At 32.8% G+C, this 17,838-nt stretch overlaps 2 protein-coding genes across 3 annotated transcripts in view; one reads left to right on the top strand and one right to left on the bottom strand.

The window, feature by feature from the left end:
* Positions 1-17,838, top strand: part of LOC113398775 (elongation factor-like GTPase 1) — a 104,797-nt gene that overhangs the window by 67,454 nt on the left and 19,505 nt on the right. The window lies entirely within an intron of this gene.
* LOC113398779 (protein giant-lens) lies at positions 4,894-17,802 on the bottom strand. The gene is made up of 4 exons (XM_026637672.2): positions 17,513-17,802; positions 7,292-7,416; positions 6,496-6,763; positions 4,894-6,139 (listed from the first exon to the last, which is right to left on the bottom strand). Exons 1-4 carry the CDS (start codon positions 17,702-17,704, stop codon positions 5,891-5,893), a joined length of 834 nt encoding a protein of 277 aa, XP_026493457.1. The 5' UTR covers positions 17,705-17,802; the 3' UTR covers positions 4,894-5,890.

The raw sequence follows: 17,838 nt of genomic DNA, 5'->3' as shown, positions 1-17,838 counted from the left end.
GCAGACTGGCAAATGGGTCACCCAATGGTAAGTAGTTACCATCGTAAACCGCCCACAGGCAATGGTACTCTGGAGAATATTAACTATCTCTTATATCAGCCTGTAAATGTCCCACTACTGGGCTAAGACCTCGACCTTTGTGGAGATGAGTTGGAGCTTGTGGCATCACACGTGTGGCAGAATTCTATTTAAATGATGTTTCCTTTACCGCCAAGCAGGAGATGAAATATAAACACAAATTAAGTACTCGAAAATTCTGTGGTGCTTACTTTGATTTGAACCCACTAACATCGGTTAAGATGCCAGCGTTTTAATCACTGTGCTATCTCAGCTGGGCGACATTGCCAATGTGTGCGTAGTTACTAACCCTTGTGTTTGTTACATTGGCTTACTCACCTTTGAAACCGGAACACAGTAAGTATTACTGTTTCGCGATAGTACGTATGTTGAGTGAATGGTACCCACGCATTTAGTATTATTTATCTTCCCCAGTTTGTATCTTACTAAATTTTATAGCTTAAGCTGCAATTTCCTATATTTTCTGCTGCTGTTAAATATCATCAAGTGTACTAAATAACCGTGATTTATTTAAAATTGTAGTCAAATAAGAGCTTGTTTTAATAGTAACTTATTTACACTATGTGGTTTTACTTAGTGGGCACAATTTATCCAGAGATTTTTAAATATTTGAATTCACTGATACAAACAGTGTCAGATGATTATGTTAAAAAATATTCTATGTAACGGCTCGTTATAATTTTGTCCAATGATATTAACATCGTCTTTAATAGATATATATTTTCATTGTTATAAATATGTAAAGATCAAATGTGAAATTAAATAAGTTTTTTTTGCTGTAAATAAATACAAATTAATGTCAAGCAAACGATAACAACATTCATTAAAAGTAAAAAACATAAGTATCTTATACATCATAATTAAAACTAAATTAATGATTAAAAAAAAACCTTTTTTTTTCAATATTATCTGTTCGATTTATACAAGTTATAAGTATATGATCGTACAGTCTTGCTACAACAAAGGTAAACTAAATAACACCTAGTTTCCGACTTCGTAAAGTTAATACATCCTTTCTGAGGCACGATATTCGTATGTCACGTCAAACAAAGATAGATAAAGATAACATAATAATATAAATACAAGATTATATTAAAGGTAAAAAAGCGTGGACTTAGTGTTTGTTGTTGTTTACTGACATACTCTGTAATTAAAATGGTGGAAAAGAGTAACTACTGAGTTTCTTGCCGGTTCTTGGTAGAATCTACTTTCCGAACCGGTGGTAGCTTTAAATTTAATCCATCACTGTGACATGATTATCCAAAAGTGCTTTTATGAGCTTACTTGAATAAAGAATATTTTGATTTACTCGATGCTTTTAAATGAAAAATAGACTAGTATAAGTTTTAAGTCCTTAGTGTTCAGAATTTATGATCTTGCGTCAGTTTTTTTCGGTTCGGCCATGGTCATTATAAGACTGTTCGCTATTATCGTTGTAAATTAACGGGTACGACGGTGTTTTTATGGAATTTGTTACAATATTATTGATTCGTCACGGTGAATACGCAACGTGGACTCGCGTTAACGCAACGTTATATATTATATAAAATCTATTATTGACTGCCTCGTTGATTCAGCGGCTAGCTTATTAAGCTGTGAATTTCGGGGTCCTCGATTCATAGCCCAGGTCTAGGCTAAGCCACTAAATAGTTTTTTGTAAAGAAGATCTCAGTAGTACAATCCCTTGCCTTGAAAAACATTTCAAGCCGTTGGTTTTGCGCCCGAACTCTCGTGTCGTGAAGATTATATATTGGTTCTGTTCGGTTTTCGCAAGTAAGGAAATAGGTACACTTTGCACATGTTTGCGTACTCGCTTAAGCACTTTAATATCTCTCGAGAAGTTTGCCATTCTTCGTTGAGTAAAACCTCCTAGAACGAACTCGTTCAGAAGTATATTATTATAAATATAATAATAATATGTCTGTTTTTTTTCTCTTGTCTGTTCTTGTTTTATGTTGTCTTGTAAGTATTTATGATTTTATAATATAGTACTGTTTGCTCCCCGAATAAATGAATATAGTTTTTGTCATATACGATTTTAATACCTTTTGGATGTAATGAGTTAATGTACATATGTAACATTGTTACATATAATTTGTATTAGCCTTAATATTCGAATAATTTTTAATTATATTATTAAAAAATATTGTTTCGTTTTATAATTTACATTTCGATGATTTATCAATTCTAAGGTCAAGTGACATCTTACATGACGTGACGTTGTTTAGACATAGCAGCACAATAGTCTTATGTACATTTTTGCCTTGATTTAAACTTAACTTTTCATCAAATAGTAAGTTTTTTGAACTAATTCCAGTAAGTCGACTTAATAAGAATCCTTATACTTACCTTATACTACCTTATACTCCAGGTACACGGTAGATTCTACTACATGATTTGGTATTTGTACAGTTTTATGTATGATTTAAATAATAGTGTTTTGTTTATTTTGATATTTTTATAATAAAGGTCAAGAAACTAAAGTAAAAGGCCATAAATGTACCAGTCCTGGGCGAAGGCCTCCTGAGGAACACGTTTAAGGCGTATTTAACCACGCTGCCCAATTGATATATTTGATTTTTACCTGATATTTGCAGGTTTCCTTATGTTTTCCTTCACCAAACATTGAATTATAAACTTAAAATGCTTGCACCCGTGCAACTTAAAACACACAATGTTTGGTTCACGATTCACGTGTTCTAACTACTGTGCCATTTCAGCTCTCTTGGTTTGAGAAGAAAGTGAATATTGTCCTAAAAGCAAACGGAAAGTTAGACTCGAATGCTCGTACATTTACTTATTTTGAATTGTAATTGAGGAAAAGCCAGAGAAAGTCGTATGGTTCAAGACCTTTATATCAATTGATTTATGGCTGGTATCTATACTCTGGGTATTGAGGACTTGTGATATCGTTTCTCATGTCTTATGGTGTTTACTATGGGGTAATGATGTGTATACCATACCACGTGATACTACACATACTGGTAATGAGATCGGATAGACTAACAATACATAGTCTGTTTTTTACATGGGACTTAAAATTTGGAGGTAGCCTTCGTTTACTAATTTAAAGCCGTATTGACAAAGGATTTAGGGATACTTTAAAAATCATAAGAAAGACCGACTGTTTATATTACTCCAAAGTCTTTCGTTCGCGATGAGAGGATTGCTATAAGAAAAAGGAAAACTTCTAACACTGACTCTAAATTCTTCATTGAAAGTTCATACAATAAGTAGTACGTAAGTGTAGTACAGGGAAATACAAAAAACTGATTACTCTTTTAATTCTAACCTAATCTCCAAAGATATTTTCAATTCGTCAATTATTTATTACAGTTGAACTGCGAGAGTTTCCGCTAGTATTCATAAATATTCTATTTATCTAAAATCTTTAATGTCAATAGTATTAAAATTCTATGAAATTTGGTATAAAGCAAGCTTGAACCTGAGGGAAGGACATAGGTTACTTTTTTATTATACATAACCCTACGACACACCTTACATAGCCACCCCCCCCCCCCCTAATACCCGGACGAAACCGCAGGTGAAAACTAGTATTTAATAAAAGTCAACGTGATAAATGAGTGATTTTATCAATACATAGCTTAAACTATAAAACATATAGACTACAAATTTTAAGATGATCAGCTTTTTGTTAAACTGTTGTCTTGTAATGTAGGTACCTACGTAAATTAAACGAAACGAAATAAACGAGCAACAATGAAATAAAACCCATTCATTCCGTTATCGGAAAATGATTGTGGTTCAATTGTATCAGGAACCCTCGAGGCTCACTGTTACATCTGTTCCTATTTTCCAATAACCCAGTCTCTTATTACCAACATGCCTCATATACCTAACCTCAAGACTGTGGTCAGTACATTACTGTCCGAGTTACCTTTCCTATGGGAATCAGACTGCAATTCGAGTAGGTAAGTTGTTTATGGCCTCAAACCTCTCCCCGTTTACGAAGATTTATTTGAGTCTCGACTCGTGGGAGCGTTGCGAAATCGATTTACCATCGATCCTATTTCTTAAATATTGTTCCCGATCTGTACAACTATACTGCCTCTACTTATAAAATATGAGTAACATTAATATATCTAAAATATTTATAAGTTTAGTGGCTACTATAAAACGCTATAAATTCCGAAGTCCAGTTTAAATTCTGGGCCTATCCAATAAAACCAGTAGCTTGGACGGCCATACCTTTCAAACAGACAGGCATTTATCCTATACATCATCCATAGGATGATATGTACTATACATATACAGGCATACTTGACATAATATAGCGATGTACATATCCTGTTCAATATCTTCTACTTCTACTTATTTGGACTGATTATTTTCTACGTTTCTTCAAATTAATAAACGTTAACAACGTCTTGCATCAAGTACGTACTTTAAGAAGAAAGTAAAGGTATTTATTGAAGGAAATTTAGCATGTCAGGCTAGTAAGCGTGTCAGAAAGCTTCCGAGATGGGCTCTAAATTTCTATCAGCCTATTTTTATAATTCCAAGGTAAAATGCGTTTTTTTTAATCTAAATTTTAAGAAATATTACATTGATAGTTCTTACTTTTTTAATTTTTTTTTAATGTTAAATCAGTAGCATATTTTATATTTCTCTATGAATATATTTTGAATACGAAGATAAATAAAAACAAGGCCATTCCCCTGTACAATATTATTGTGTATATCTTTATACATATTTGTTTTTGTATATTTACATTTTATTGTTAAAAGTACTTTTTTTACTTTAAATACTTTTTATTTTTTTACTATAAATTGGAAGATCGAATAAAAATAATGGTAATTTGGAAACATTTATTCATTTTCTGTCAATAATTTAACTTATTTTAAACCTATACATGAAACAAATAAGGAAGACGTACCGTCAAATCGGTATGATTTTACAAACAACAACATTTTCATATTTACATACATACACATAATATGACTTCTGTTTGTGATCTCATCTCAACGCGATATAAACGTATGGAAGCCAAATATCTAAAGTTCACATCGTTTATATTGTCAATCCATTTACGTTCAACAATTTCAAAAAAAAAAAAAATACGCCGGTCCATCTTTTAAAAATAATAAAAGTATCTTTAAAATCACATGTTTTGCAAATTACTTAATGTATACTTAAAATATGGCTCTCGAACGAACATTATCGTATAAAAACTATTATACAATAAACAAACAAAACAATGAACATAAAATGTCTTCATGACTGGAATGGAAGACTCGGAACAAATCGTAAGTCAAAAAAGACTCACAAAATAAAAACGCAACAACTAAGTAAGTATGGCAAGTAAATAATTAATATATGAAAAAATAATTTAAACTAAACGTTTGGAATGATACTTAATTAACTACTATTAATATTTACAAATATAACAGAAACAATAAGTAATATCAAGCACTACAGTTACGCGAATTATATACAAGTATTTACCGCCAACTCTCTTTATTCGCACTATTTAATACAAATATGAATTCGAAGCGATGAAAAAAAAACCTCGCGTTTAAATATCTTAAATAATTATTTAAATATTTCAACGAATAAAGAGTTTTGACATTAAATCAGTATCACTTAGATATATTGAATACTATCATCGTTCGCAAGATATCTTTGAACTATTATAGATGAGTTATTTTTGATGTCCTAATATAATTATTACTTTTTGTACTAAACAGGTAATGAGCAAATCATAGAAGCTGCCTAATATTCGAAAGCCAGTGTACGTTTGGAATGCACAGCAAGCGATCACAATTGCTATCAAGGGTTTCTATATTCGTTTTCAGTCTTTGTCGCCGACGAATCTATACGTGTCGGGCGGTGGCTCGGGCATGCAGTAGCCGTGGTACGTGCGGATGTCCTCGGCTACGTACGTTACTCCTGGTAGTACACCCGGTTCCGTGTGGTGCTTCGGACAAGTGTGATCCCTTGGGCACTGGCAGATTGTGTTTGCGTTAACCTCGTCTATCTGCTCGTGTCGGCGCCTCGCGCTGAATAACTTGCATGGCTCTTTCCTTGAACACCTTAACCTCTGTAAATGAAAATATTTAATTATTATTTATATCTCGAAATTACATTAATAATAATACGTTGTGTTCTACTCTTATGACTTGAATATTGTTTTTTCAATTAAAATATTATGTGGTAGCAATCTTTAAAAACATAATATAATTAAGTTATTTTCACTGGATCGTCAGCTGTATTTGTGTTTATTTTATCTTGAACTTTAATATTATACTGTTACCTGAGAAGTTATTATATTTGGGTATTAACATAAACTAAGTTAGTATATTTTGTACTAATAACATTATCCAAAATTATACCAACGATTAAAATTAGTCAGTAACGCCACCAAGTGGCACAAAGCGAAACTACGTAAACACTCACACTTTGTGGCGAACACGCAAACTGGTACTGGTTCCCCTGCTCTCCGCTAGGTGTCGTATATGGCAATTTCTTCAAAAGATACGTAACGGAGTTCTTCGGACAGTGACAATTAACAATTTGCTGAGTGGCGTTACTGTCGGGGAAGGAGTATATGATCCAAGCCGCGTCTTTAAAGTAACGACATTTGGGCAAACGCTTCACTGGTTCACATGTTTTATAAAGCGTTGTTTTATCGGCTAACGTGTGATTATCGTCATCGGATAGATCACTGGAAAAAAAATATTAAATTAATCAATTACTACATAAAAAAATACCTTACAATGATTATTTCATGAGTTCAAACAGTCTTGGTTTACATGGAGATATTTAGTAATTTAATATATAATTCAAGTACCTACGTACTAGTATTTTTACAACGTAAAATATACAGAAAACTAAATATGGTGTGTTTATATAATAACAAGAATCGTTGTTATCGTAGTAACTACTTACATTTTATTCAAGTATATGTAACAACCGATTAATGGAAATGAAATAAAGTATTTAATGTGACACCGTTATCTACCCACGAGAGCCATCCGTAGCATTGAGCCTAAGGATGATACTCCTACGTTTCTTATGATCAATTCTTATTAACAACATATGGAAAGTAACCTTCGGAAAACGCCCCACACGATCTAAACCAGATTTTGTAATATTATGAAAGAGTTGCTAATTCTAAACCTTTATTATTATTATTTACATTCTTCACGTTAATATATATTTATATAAAATTAATAATAAAATGTTTTATTACCTAGAACAAGGCCTGTGTCCCAGGCATCGACACTTCCTCTCAATCCACGGCTGTGCTGAATCGTATAAATCTACTTTACTGCACACCTGCCTCGCTCTGCAGTCGGGTAGATCCTCTTCGGATATCTGGAAATTAAGAAAAAAAAATGATTAATAAAACTTGCATGTAACATATAATTGATTATTAAACACGTATCATATGCGATGATACAATAATATGATACGTTTTAATCTTAAATTGAGATTGATTTAAAATGTACGCGGCCGTTTTCTGTAAAATTTGCATTTTTTAATTCGTCAAAGGATAAAGTTGAATTGCAAATCGTGTGACTGATCTCCTTCATTGTTTGTTATAGATTATGAAGTCAATGAACACGCATCTATGTCACAAAAGGTATCATGCTTATAAAATTATTAAAGGTACATTATTTTGGATATGAACTTGACAAGTGTTTTTTTTTTATATTTAAAATCTAATTCAATAATGTATCATTATCAATAACGCCTTTGTCGTTACAAAGTCAATCTATGTGTACATCAATATTTCGCAGTTCATGACATGACATCCTCATATTCGACAAGCGAATCATACAAACGATAGTAAAATAAACAATGCACAAATTTTTGTACGTAGAAATTCTCAATATTGACACGCGTATAAAAATGTGATTGGTTCCTTACGAATTCAGCACACATGAATGAGTGTCCATTGAAAGATTCGTAAATCCGTGCAGCCGTAAAGTTTTGCATGGCGAGAATTACAAAGTCGAACGTATTCCTATAAAAGAAATATCTTCGTATGCAGCGTGGGAAATACGAAATGTGTTTGTCGAAAGTCGTTCGCACCTGCCGCCGTTTGTGAAGGAAGAAAACAGAAGTGGATTACGGGAGATCATTATAACGACGTCCGAAAGATGTTAATCATTATGATTCGCCGGGCACAACAATGTCGGGACATGTGCGCTTTGAATCCATTCAGTTTTTTTTTTTTGTGGCGAAGGACCATCGGTCTTAGGCCTACTTCCGACCGGAAGACATGCCATTCGACAACCTGTTGACGGTGGGAATATTTTTTCAACGCAAATGCTTCTCAGGGCTAGTTCTACCGGACATATTCAACAATAAAATCTAAATTTTATTGGCACACTTTTAATCTTACTGTTATTTTGTTTTAATAATCGAAATCTATGATAAACTGATAATACAATAAATCAAATATTTGTAAAGAGAACAATAAATACTTTTAATTTTTTCTTTTAAAAAAAAAATTATAGGTACATTAATAATTATAATATCGTAAAGGTTAACGTAAGACAGTTTACCGACAGCCCTATAACAACAGAGGCGCGAGTTACGTTCCTGCTTTTCGTAGTTCCGGATACACTTCCCGTTTCTTATGTATTGCGATAGATTTCGCGGAAACGGCCTCGGATGGATCTTTCAAAAGCCGGATATAGCCCTTTTGTGTAGCAAACAAAAAATTCCTGTGTGGATTGTACACAATGCACGGGTTGTTGACTTGCTTCTTAAAGAATTTGTTTAAAGTAGTCCCGAGCTCATCTTGAATGCTAATGGCGCAAGAAGAAAATTTCTCGACATCACAGAATTTTTAATGAGGCGAGCAAACTATACTAACTATAATGGCATTGTTTAAATTTGACATTTTATACAATACATAATGTTAAATAAAATTTATTATTAGTAGAATTCGTTTTCAGAGTATTAACCGAAATATATTATTAAATATGAGTTTGGATTTCAGTTGTGATTTTATTATTATATGTGAAACATTACAAACAGACAGATTTATACTACTCTTGACCAGTTTGATCCAAGTTTTATTTAAATTAAAAAAACGTACGGGACTTAATTAAATAAATACTACTATCAACATGTTAAATTGATATCGCGTGTCTAATTTACCCCTATGAATAAAATATACCGATATCCACACGACTAACCAATTGTACTTTATTTTTAAGTTCGTCGGATGTAATTTTTTGAAAGTCCAAGACTTGACCGGCGGCCGGGGGCGACGGTTTTAGGGGACGTTTCATTTTCGTCCTTTTCTACAGCTGAAAATTAAGTCATTGCCATATGAATATAGACCTTAAGTGTGTAAGAATAAGACACAATACGGCAGAGCTATTCATTGTAAGACTAATCTTGCCATCAAATTGACAATCTTAAAAGCCTATATTTAGGCAACGTTTAAAATGAAATGGTACTTACACTTAATGGAATAGGACGTAATTTTGATTGTAATGGGAATGGAGATGAACGTGTTTCTCTCGTGGAGGCAGATGGGGGGGTCGCGGGGCGAGGCATCCGGTGTGAACAGGTGGCGTGCCGCGCCCACTCTAATGAAATAATCTGTGCCCGAGCGACCTTCCACAACCTTCCAAGTACGCCTAGCCCTACGTTGTGGGCACACGCCTCTGCTATTTCTTTTTAGTCTTTTATTCACAAACAAATTGTATGTATGTTACGTAACCATCGTACAAATATTTAAATGCATACGATTTGAAAAATTGTTATTTTATTTGTAAATTATAAAATAGAAGTAAACTATACCCTAATATGTAATCAAAAACAATTCAGTGAAGTTTTAAAAGTTTTAATACGAGCAAACTGAGATACGTAATTGCAATGATAATAATTTAATCATTCATAACTACCTACCTATTAATAATACATCTTGTACTTTCGTTATATTAAATATTAAGGCATTTTCTTTTGAAAACCTTTAATACCACTCATAAAATTAATGAAGGTCTGTTTATTATTTTATAGTAGTCTTAAGTGCAATAAAATATTCTTTATTATAAATAGCTCCCTAGATATCTCTTAGCGTTTATAGTTAATTTGAACTTAATTTACATGTAGGTACTATATAACTAGAAGAGTAAATTAATATCTTATGACCCACGCGAAATTGTAGTACATAAATTATATTACTCCAATTAGCCGTTTTAATTACAGTATGCGTTGTAAGATGACTATAATTCCCCACGACATAGATTTAAATCGGTCAGTATACATTCGTTCATATTAGCATCGAAATAAGAACTATTGTAGCATGTATATATAAATTCGATTCGTACGTTGTACCGGGAACACAGGTAGCTACAAACAAATTACCAATCCGGGTAATAACGACTCGCCAGAGGCTACAAATTTATATTATTTATTATAACTGTAATTAGCTCAAAGCTTTCGGCGTTTCGTTCTACATCCGTCCCGTTTAAACATTTGCCGTTGCTGTTGTGTTTTAAAATTAGTTTATAACCTTTTAAATGGTGGACTTAGTTTTTTTGGGAAAGAATATCATTACAGCTCAAAGGAAGTCAGCCTTTAATAAAACATAATTCGTGCGAAAACAGGAACTAAGTGAAATTAGTTTATTATTGATAATTTCTTTACCATTGTTTAAGATTATGCTTATTTAAAAGAGCTATTAAGTTGTAAATGTTATGTTTTTCTCGCGATGATGCTGTTGATTATTTATTCGGTTTTATAATTCGAATAACGTTCGATTTACTTCAAAAGTCTGTATAACATTTTTATAATTACTTATTTCTGGACATAAAAATATACAAAGAAACATATTTAGTTGATGAAAATTTTTAATATAATTTTCTTTCTGTTATATTACGGTGTTGCTTAAAAAATATCATTGAAGAGACACGTCATGTCATACGTCGTCAAACAACAACCAATGCGTAATTTGTTTAATTTTAATTATACTTTAATGACCTCTCTTTTATCTAAATATTTGATTTCATTTCGATACATGTGTGGATTTGCCTTCTATGATTTTTTTTTTTGTAATATGAAATGAGAAGTTAAAGAGTAAATGATTATCGCGTTTTCGTATGAAATACTTAGAGAAGACATATCTAGTCATATTGCAAAAACGTTGCAAAGCTATTGATGTGCAAGAACGAAAAAAAAAATCATGGACAGTTTGAGAGATATTTATAGGATTTCTATCACAAGAGATAGAAAATTATATAAGAGAAAAACTTTTTGTATTATAAAGGCAAACTACTTATGATGATAGTAAATTTTAAACGTAAAATCTTTCGACTCTCGGGAGTCTAATAATATGTAATAATATGTACATTAATATGAAGTATTTTAAGCAAATTATTTTCAATCATGTTGAGTTTCATTAAAAACAATCTAGTACGTTCCACGTTATACGTATAAAACAATTCATAAATGTACACATGACGGAATCTTAACACCTTATATAAATTCATCATACATGTTCAAAACAACAGATTCGACCCGCCAATGTAATACGTGGGCCGTAGTCCTATACAGTATTCAGTGGTGCTCTAAAAGACATCAACGCTTGCCGGAAGCATCGCCGAATGCATTGCGTACGCGCGGACTAATTGAGTCGCCGTATATGGCTCCATTGTTGAGACATGTGTCCAATGACACTTATGATATGTACTTTGATTATATTTTGTGATACGCTGTTACAGCAGCATGACTCAAATTACAATTGATTTTTCCAATGTGTTACGCTTTATTATTTTAGACGATGAAAATGTTTTGCTTCATTCGAATAAATGAATTCGATATGAATTACATTAATCACATTTGTTTTTTGAAATAATTTTCTGTTTATATAATAATAGCGACTAGCTGAACCCGCGTAACCGAGGAATTCATTTTGTAATAAAAATCCTTCAAGACCTTGAATACGAATAATCTAGAACTTTATCATATTGAAGGGTAAAGTAGCCTAAGTCCGTCCTCAAACTCGTGGCTCAAACTTTCTTCGTACCAAATATCATCAACTTTGGTTCAGCTGTGAAAGCATCACACAGACATACAGGGTTACTTTCGCATTTATAATATGAATATAGATTCAAATTTGCATAATCATACAATTGCAACAATTTAAATATAGTTTATGTATATTTTCGTATCCAGCTTATGTAACATATAACTTCGCACGTAATCGTACTCAAGCATTTCAATATCAAAGCCTCTAAACATAGCCCCGTATAACAGTAGGGCACATCTTGTGTCTATTGTCGCCCTTCCATCCGGACCTATTCACAACGCACGTGTCCTTTTGACATTCTACCAAGACGCTCAAGTGTCTTGAAGGGGATCTCAATGTATGGTAAACGTTTTTAGTTTAATACAAGATGTTTACTGCAGCTCCGTCTGAGTTATTTAAGAAGATTATTTATTTCGTCCTTCCGGTATTTCCCTTATCTTAAACGTGTATAGCTTGTCTAAACGTCTAAAAATACAAAGTTACCGCTTAGTCTATCAAACTTGTACTTTAATTCCCGTATCATAAAAAACTACATTCGCAAGTTGTTTTTTTTTTAATTTGTTTTAAATTGTCTTTAAAAGAACTTGGATTTATCTTACAGAATTGACGTTTATTATAGCTCTATAATATTTTTTTTTATGATGGAGCATGGCGGACGTGCAAATGGTCAACCTGATGGTAAGTAGTCACCACCGCCCATAGATATTGGTGTTGTAAAAATTATAAACCATTCCTTACATCGCCAATGCGCCACCAACCTTGGGACCTAAGATGTTACGTTAAGCTGGAACACAACAATACTGATTACTGCTATTTGGCGGTAGAATATCTATACTTCTATATATCGATACAAAATTTATCAAAAATTAAAGCCACTTCTAGATCACTAAGTCAAGACTTGTTTATTTTTAAACGTTTGAGAGAAATAAAGAATAAAAAGCGCATCGTATTTAGGTTTTCTGTCGCGTAACGCAGGTGCAGCTTTGACTGTTCGGGTGTTTTTCGTTTTTGGATGTTTTTTTTTTTTCTTAATAAAATTCTAATGCGTCGTCCACAAAGATTGAATGGAACCGTGTATAAGATATTTACGTTTCCTAAATAAACCGTTATATAAAGACCTGTATCTGTTATTTTTATATATATTGTGTCTGTAAAACAAGTATCTTATTATGTATCATATTTAAAGTCTTATTTGAAATTCCAGTGATATATTTCATTGAAATATTATACGTTTGTCACTTTAGTAAACCGAATGAATTTCATTGAAACTTAATGTCAAAAACAACAAACATTCTTCCCTAAGTTAGCAGTTTTGTCACAAAACGTTGAATTTCAGAAATGTTACAAATACTCGTAATGTCCCTTGCGATACACGTTCGTAATACTTTAATAATGATAAAATCTTTGTGAATAAAATGAGAAATATTTTTTTCTATAAGTTTATAAATGTAATGAAATTCAGTGTGTATATATCGTGTGAATTCTATCGATAACATAATATCTACACGTACTACGTTGTCACTAAATTCGGACAGCATTCCAAACATTGTAGTCCCGTCTTTACCAGTGACGTTGTTGACTCGATTCCCTCTCGAAGAATCTCGACTCGTGTCTACAGTCACGCTATTTGTCCGACCTAACCGTGGAGAAGCGTTAATTAACTCATTACTTACCCATTTCATTGGTTCAATCGGATCTGTCAGTCTTTGATGGATATCATTTTTTTAGGGCGTTTGTATATTACAACAATAAACTTGTCAATCTGCACTGTCGTAGGTAATGAAATTGGATTTGGTTCTTGCTCTCCATCAACGATCACGGGTTCTATTACGTATCATGCGAATTTTTTTTTTCTGCAGTCGTAGAAGTGTAAGTATTCCTTGCTTGTTCAATTTTTCTGTTTACTGTATGATTTGTTGGATACGATTCTGTCGTAATGGGAATCGTTGAATTTAAAGTGATATTTGCTATCAATAACTTATTGGAATAGAAGCATATATTTATTTTAAATAATAGTCAGTAGGTACTTAAGATTTCCTACTTTGTCGACACATATTGGTTTTGTAATTCTAATTTCTTGGACTTGCATTTACAGTAATATATATTTTGCTAAATATTTGAAATTTATTATTTTGTACAAGTCTAGCTGGTTTACCCGTTATTTCCTTCTTGGTTTTCTTCTCATACGATATTCAAACGTCAAAGTCAAACAGTAAATCCTATGATTCCTTCTATATAATCTAAGTGACGTTGTAAGAAAAATGTATTATCAAATAATTTAACTGATGTTATACAAACCTATATTTTGTAAGAAATATCCGAAGTGAACATTTTAACTCGACGTTGTATCTAAACTAATCATGATTGATGCGATTCGTTACCGATTCTTTGCTTTTAATATCCGCTTAAATTTTATCGGTCAGCAATAACTTAAAGATATTAAAGCTTGAATCAAAATAAGAACTAAAAATAACTCCACTAGGTATAATATAGGTCAATGAAATTGGTCGTTCCGATTTCTGTATATAGGTTCGTCATTGATCTAGGCAACTGCAAATCTCACAGCCAATAAATCATACTAGTCAAATTGCATGGTCATTATTCTATTGAAACTGTCAAGAGTGACACTGAGGTGTGACTTTATCCTATCATTTATTCCTATCCGTTCGTCTAATCATTTTGCATCGGCTGACAAGTGGGGATAACATCAACGTGATTATGTACATATTTTTGAAATATTTTTTTGTATTATTTAAAAAGTTTCAATAATATAGCGATTATGAAGAATATGTATTAGGAGATATGACATATGCCGGCTTAAATATGGTACAGGTAGTGTAAGGGTATTGGATATTTAAGAATAAATAAAAGGAAAATTGATTAAGACAATTTCACATTTCATTTAATGAGGATTTCTTTTCAAATACGATATAATGAGACAGAATGATGTCAACTGACCACGTGATTACTTTTGCTTTTCATATTTTATTGCAAAGTTTTTCACATTAAAAATTAAAATGTAGAGCCTAATAGTTTTATTCGTTTCAGTAATAAACCACAATTAATTCTGAAATAAATAGTAAGGATCCATCCATAAATGTGTACGAAAGAGTTTCTATAACTTATGCTAGTTTGGAAACAAGAAATAAGTAAATGAAGCTGATTTATGGTTATCGTGGCACAGTAGACACGCTGTCACGGTACATTTCTTAGTGTTTGACAAAAAATAACAAACTATTCAGTTCTTTGAATTCGCTATAATGACTTCACAATTTAATCATTTTCAATTGTTCCCGGTTTTGTATGAGGAGTTCTTTATGAGGTGAAGCAGATGATCATTGACCAGCACCCTCCTGCGGTTTTGTCATTCAAGAAAGATCTTTTGTTTATTTGTGTCGGTCTTTTGGTTCATCCATTCTTTGGATCGCAAGTACCGCCACTCGAAACAGACAACAGATATTCCTTCACCATTGTTGTAATATCCGTTGAAGTTAAGAATGAAATTATTTAACTAATTGTAATTATTATACTAAGTTTATTTTTCGAACTACACGAATTGGCTTCACGACGTATCTGTCAAGATTATTCTCGCATAAAATAATTATGAATAACCGACAAGATAGCTTTTAAATTCCATTCCTTAAGACGTACGGCTAAAGAAACGGTTACCGTTACGAATAAGCTTAAAGCCAGTGACATAAAGAGAGAAAAACATTTTTTTTTTCAACCAAATAGCGCACACTGTCCGGGACGAAGCCTCGAACGTAAGTCATCGAAGCTGTCAAGATAAGAATGAGTGAATGAACACCTGCCGCTACCAGTGTTACGCATGCTCCTACGCAGCCGTGCAACATCTACTATATTATAATTTAATATTTAAATGCATTCAAAACACACGGCATTTTCACTTTTATGGCATTCAGCTTACAGAACATTTTAAAATATTTTCAACGTATACTTTAAGAACTATTATTGTATGGACGTAATTATACACCTAGGTTGAAGCGATTATCTTCATGAATCGACTTTAAAATTAGGCATAATAATATGATTAACTTTATTTTTAATATATGACTGACAAAACTTGACATCCGTAACTTCAATTTTTATTTTTTTTTAAATCTCGTACATATTTGTTTCACAAGACCGCTGATATAAGTTTCTCCGAGGAAATTGACGCCTATATTTTGTACTGTTGTTTTGATGATGTACGTTTAATTGTTTTAAAACTATATCGTTGATTTCCTACTCGCATTTGTTAGTCACTGTAGCGCGTATAAGTGTCGGTATTTTTGAATTTAATTGGGCTAATTACTGGGTGGGTTCCTTCGTGGAACGATTAACACGTGACTAATATCTTTTCGCTAGATCATCTTAGATGTGAAACACAAGGTCCAGGAAAATCATTCAAGGAAAAATTCGAAATATTTCCTACGTCTCGAAAGGGATTCCGAGAGTTTTTTATTAAATCGGTTCCGGGTAAGAAGGTTTAGGGTTTCTATAGAAAAATTCTTACAAGAATAAGTCTAATAACAAATTTTAAACTTAAACTCCAAACCTCAAACTATGAACTCAATCTATATATATTTTAACAATAATTGTATGGTTGGATTAGTATGTTCGAAACATATTTTTTCTTTCTGCTTACGATAAATTAAAAATTAATTATTATTTAATGTTCACTTGTAATGCAGACGACGAATTATTTAGAATTACAAGTTGCAAATCAATTTAGCAGAATTCGATATTAAATGAGACTTCGTACACATACCAATTCTTTTATTTAAACGCTTCGTATTGCTTCGTGACGATGGTCACGACATATTACACACTTGCTATGCCTTATGAGATAATATGTCAAACCACACGTACTACTAATTAGATGAATCGAATAATTATATTGTCTTACCGGTACGTAAGAAATAATTAATTCAACGTATGTACCCATAGCGTCGACTTTTCGCGCCAATATTTCTTTCGAGATATATACCGATTCTAACATTATTACATACGATAAATTAGCAAATTCTACTTGGAGACATAAAACCCAGTAACACTATTTAATATTATTAATTATATTTTACGCGATATTAACCGGCCCCGATCGTTACGTTAAGATATCGGAAAGCATAAGAGTTAAAACATTACTTCCGTTGTGGCAAATTAACTAGTGTTAATCGAGGAAAGGCCATTTTAGGTATATGCATAATAACCATTTCGTAATTAACAACTACAGAATTAGGTCGAAATAATGCAAGTTACGAAACGAAAAACTCAAGGTACTATTTCAATACCGCAAATGCAAAGAATACAACTTTCCACGCAGATCTATAAGAAGCTAGTTTATTGAAATATAAATTAAACTCGATTTCGTAAATCGAAACGATCGAGGGGGAATTAATCGTAAGGGATACTCACTCCGGTTTGATACAGAATCTTGAGTCCACTTTTCGGTTGTAAAAGGGTCCGTCTGTGCGGGAGAAGTGGTAGTTTGTCCGGCCTTCGGATGTGGATCTCTCCGGAAGGCCTAAACGCCTCAAGAGGCGTCCGGATGACGGCTCGGACGCCGGCCAAAACGCTCGCAAAGAGTAGTGTAGCTATCACTTGCATGTTCGAGTCACCGTCACACTTGTCGATATTCGTGAACGTCGAGCGAGCCGTGCGAGTAGTTTGCGGGTCGGGCAAGCTCGGACTGACGACGGGCGCGCCGAGGCAGGTACCACTTGGCCTACGCGCCCGGTAAA

This window comes from Vanessa tameamea, chromosome 14 (assembly GCF_037043105.1).
Source record: "Vanessa tameamea isolate UH-Manoa-2023 chromosome 14, ilVanTame1 primary haplotype, whole genome shotgun sequence".
In the NCBI taxonomy this organism is placed as follows: domain Eukaryota; kingdom Metazoa; phylum Arthropoda; class Insecta; order Lepidoptera; family Nymphalidae; genus Vanessa; species Vanessa tameamea.
The sequence above is the reverse complement of the archived record's forward strand: the minus strand, read 5'-3'. Positions and strand labels throughout refer to the sequence as shown.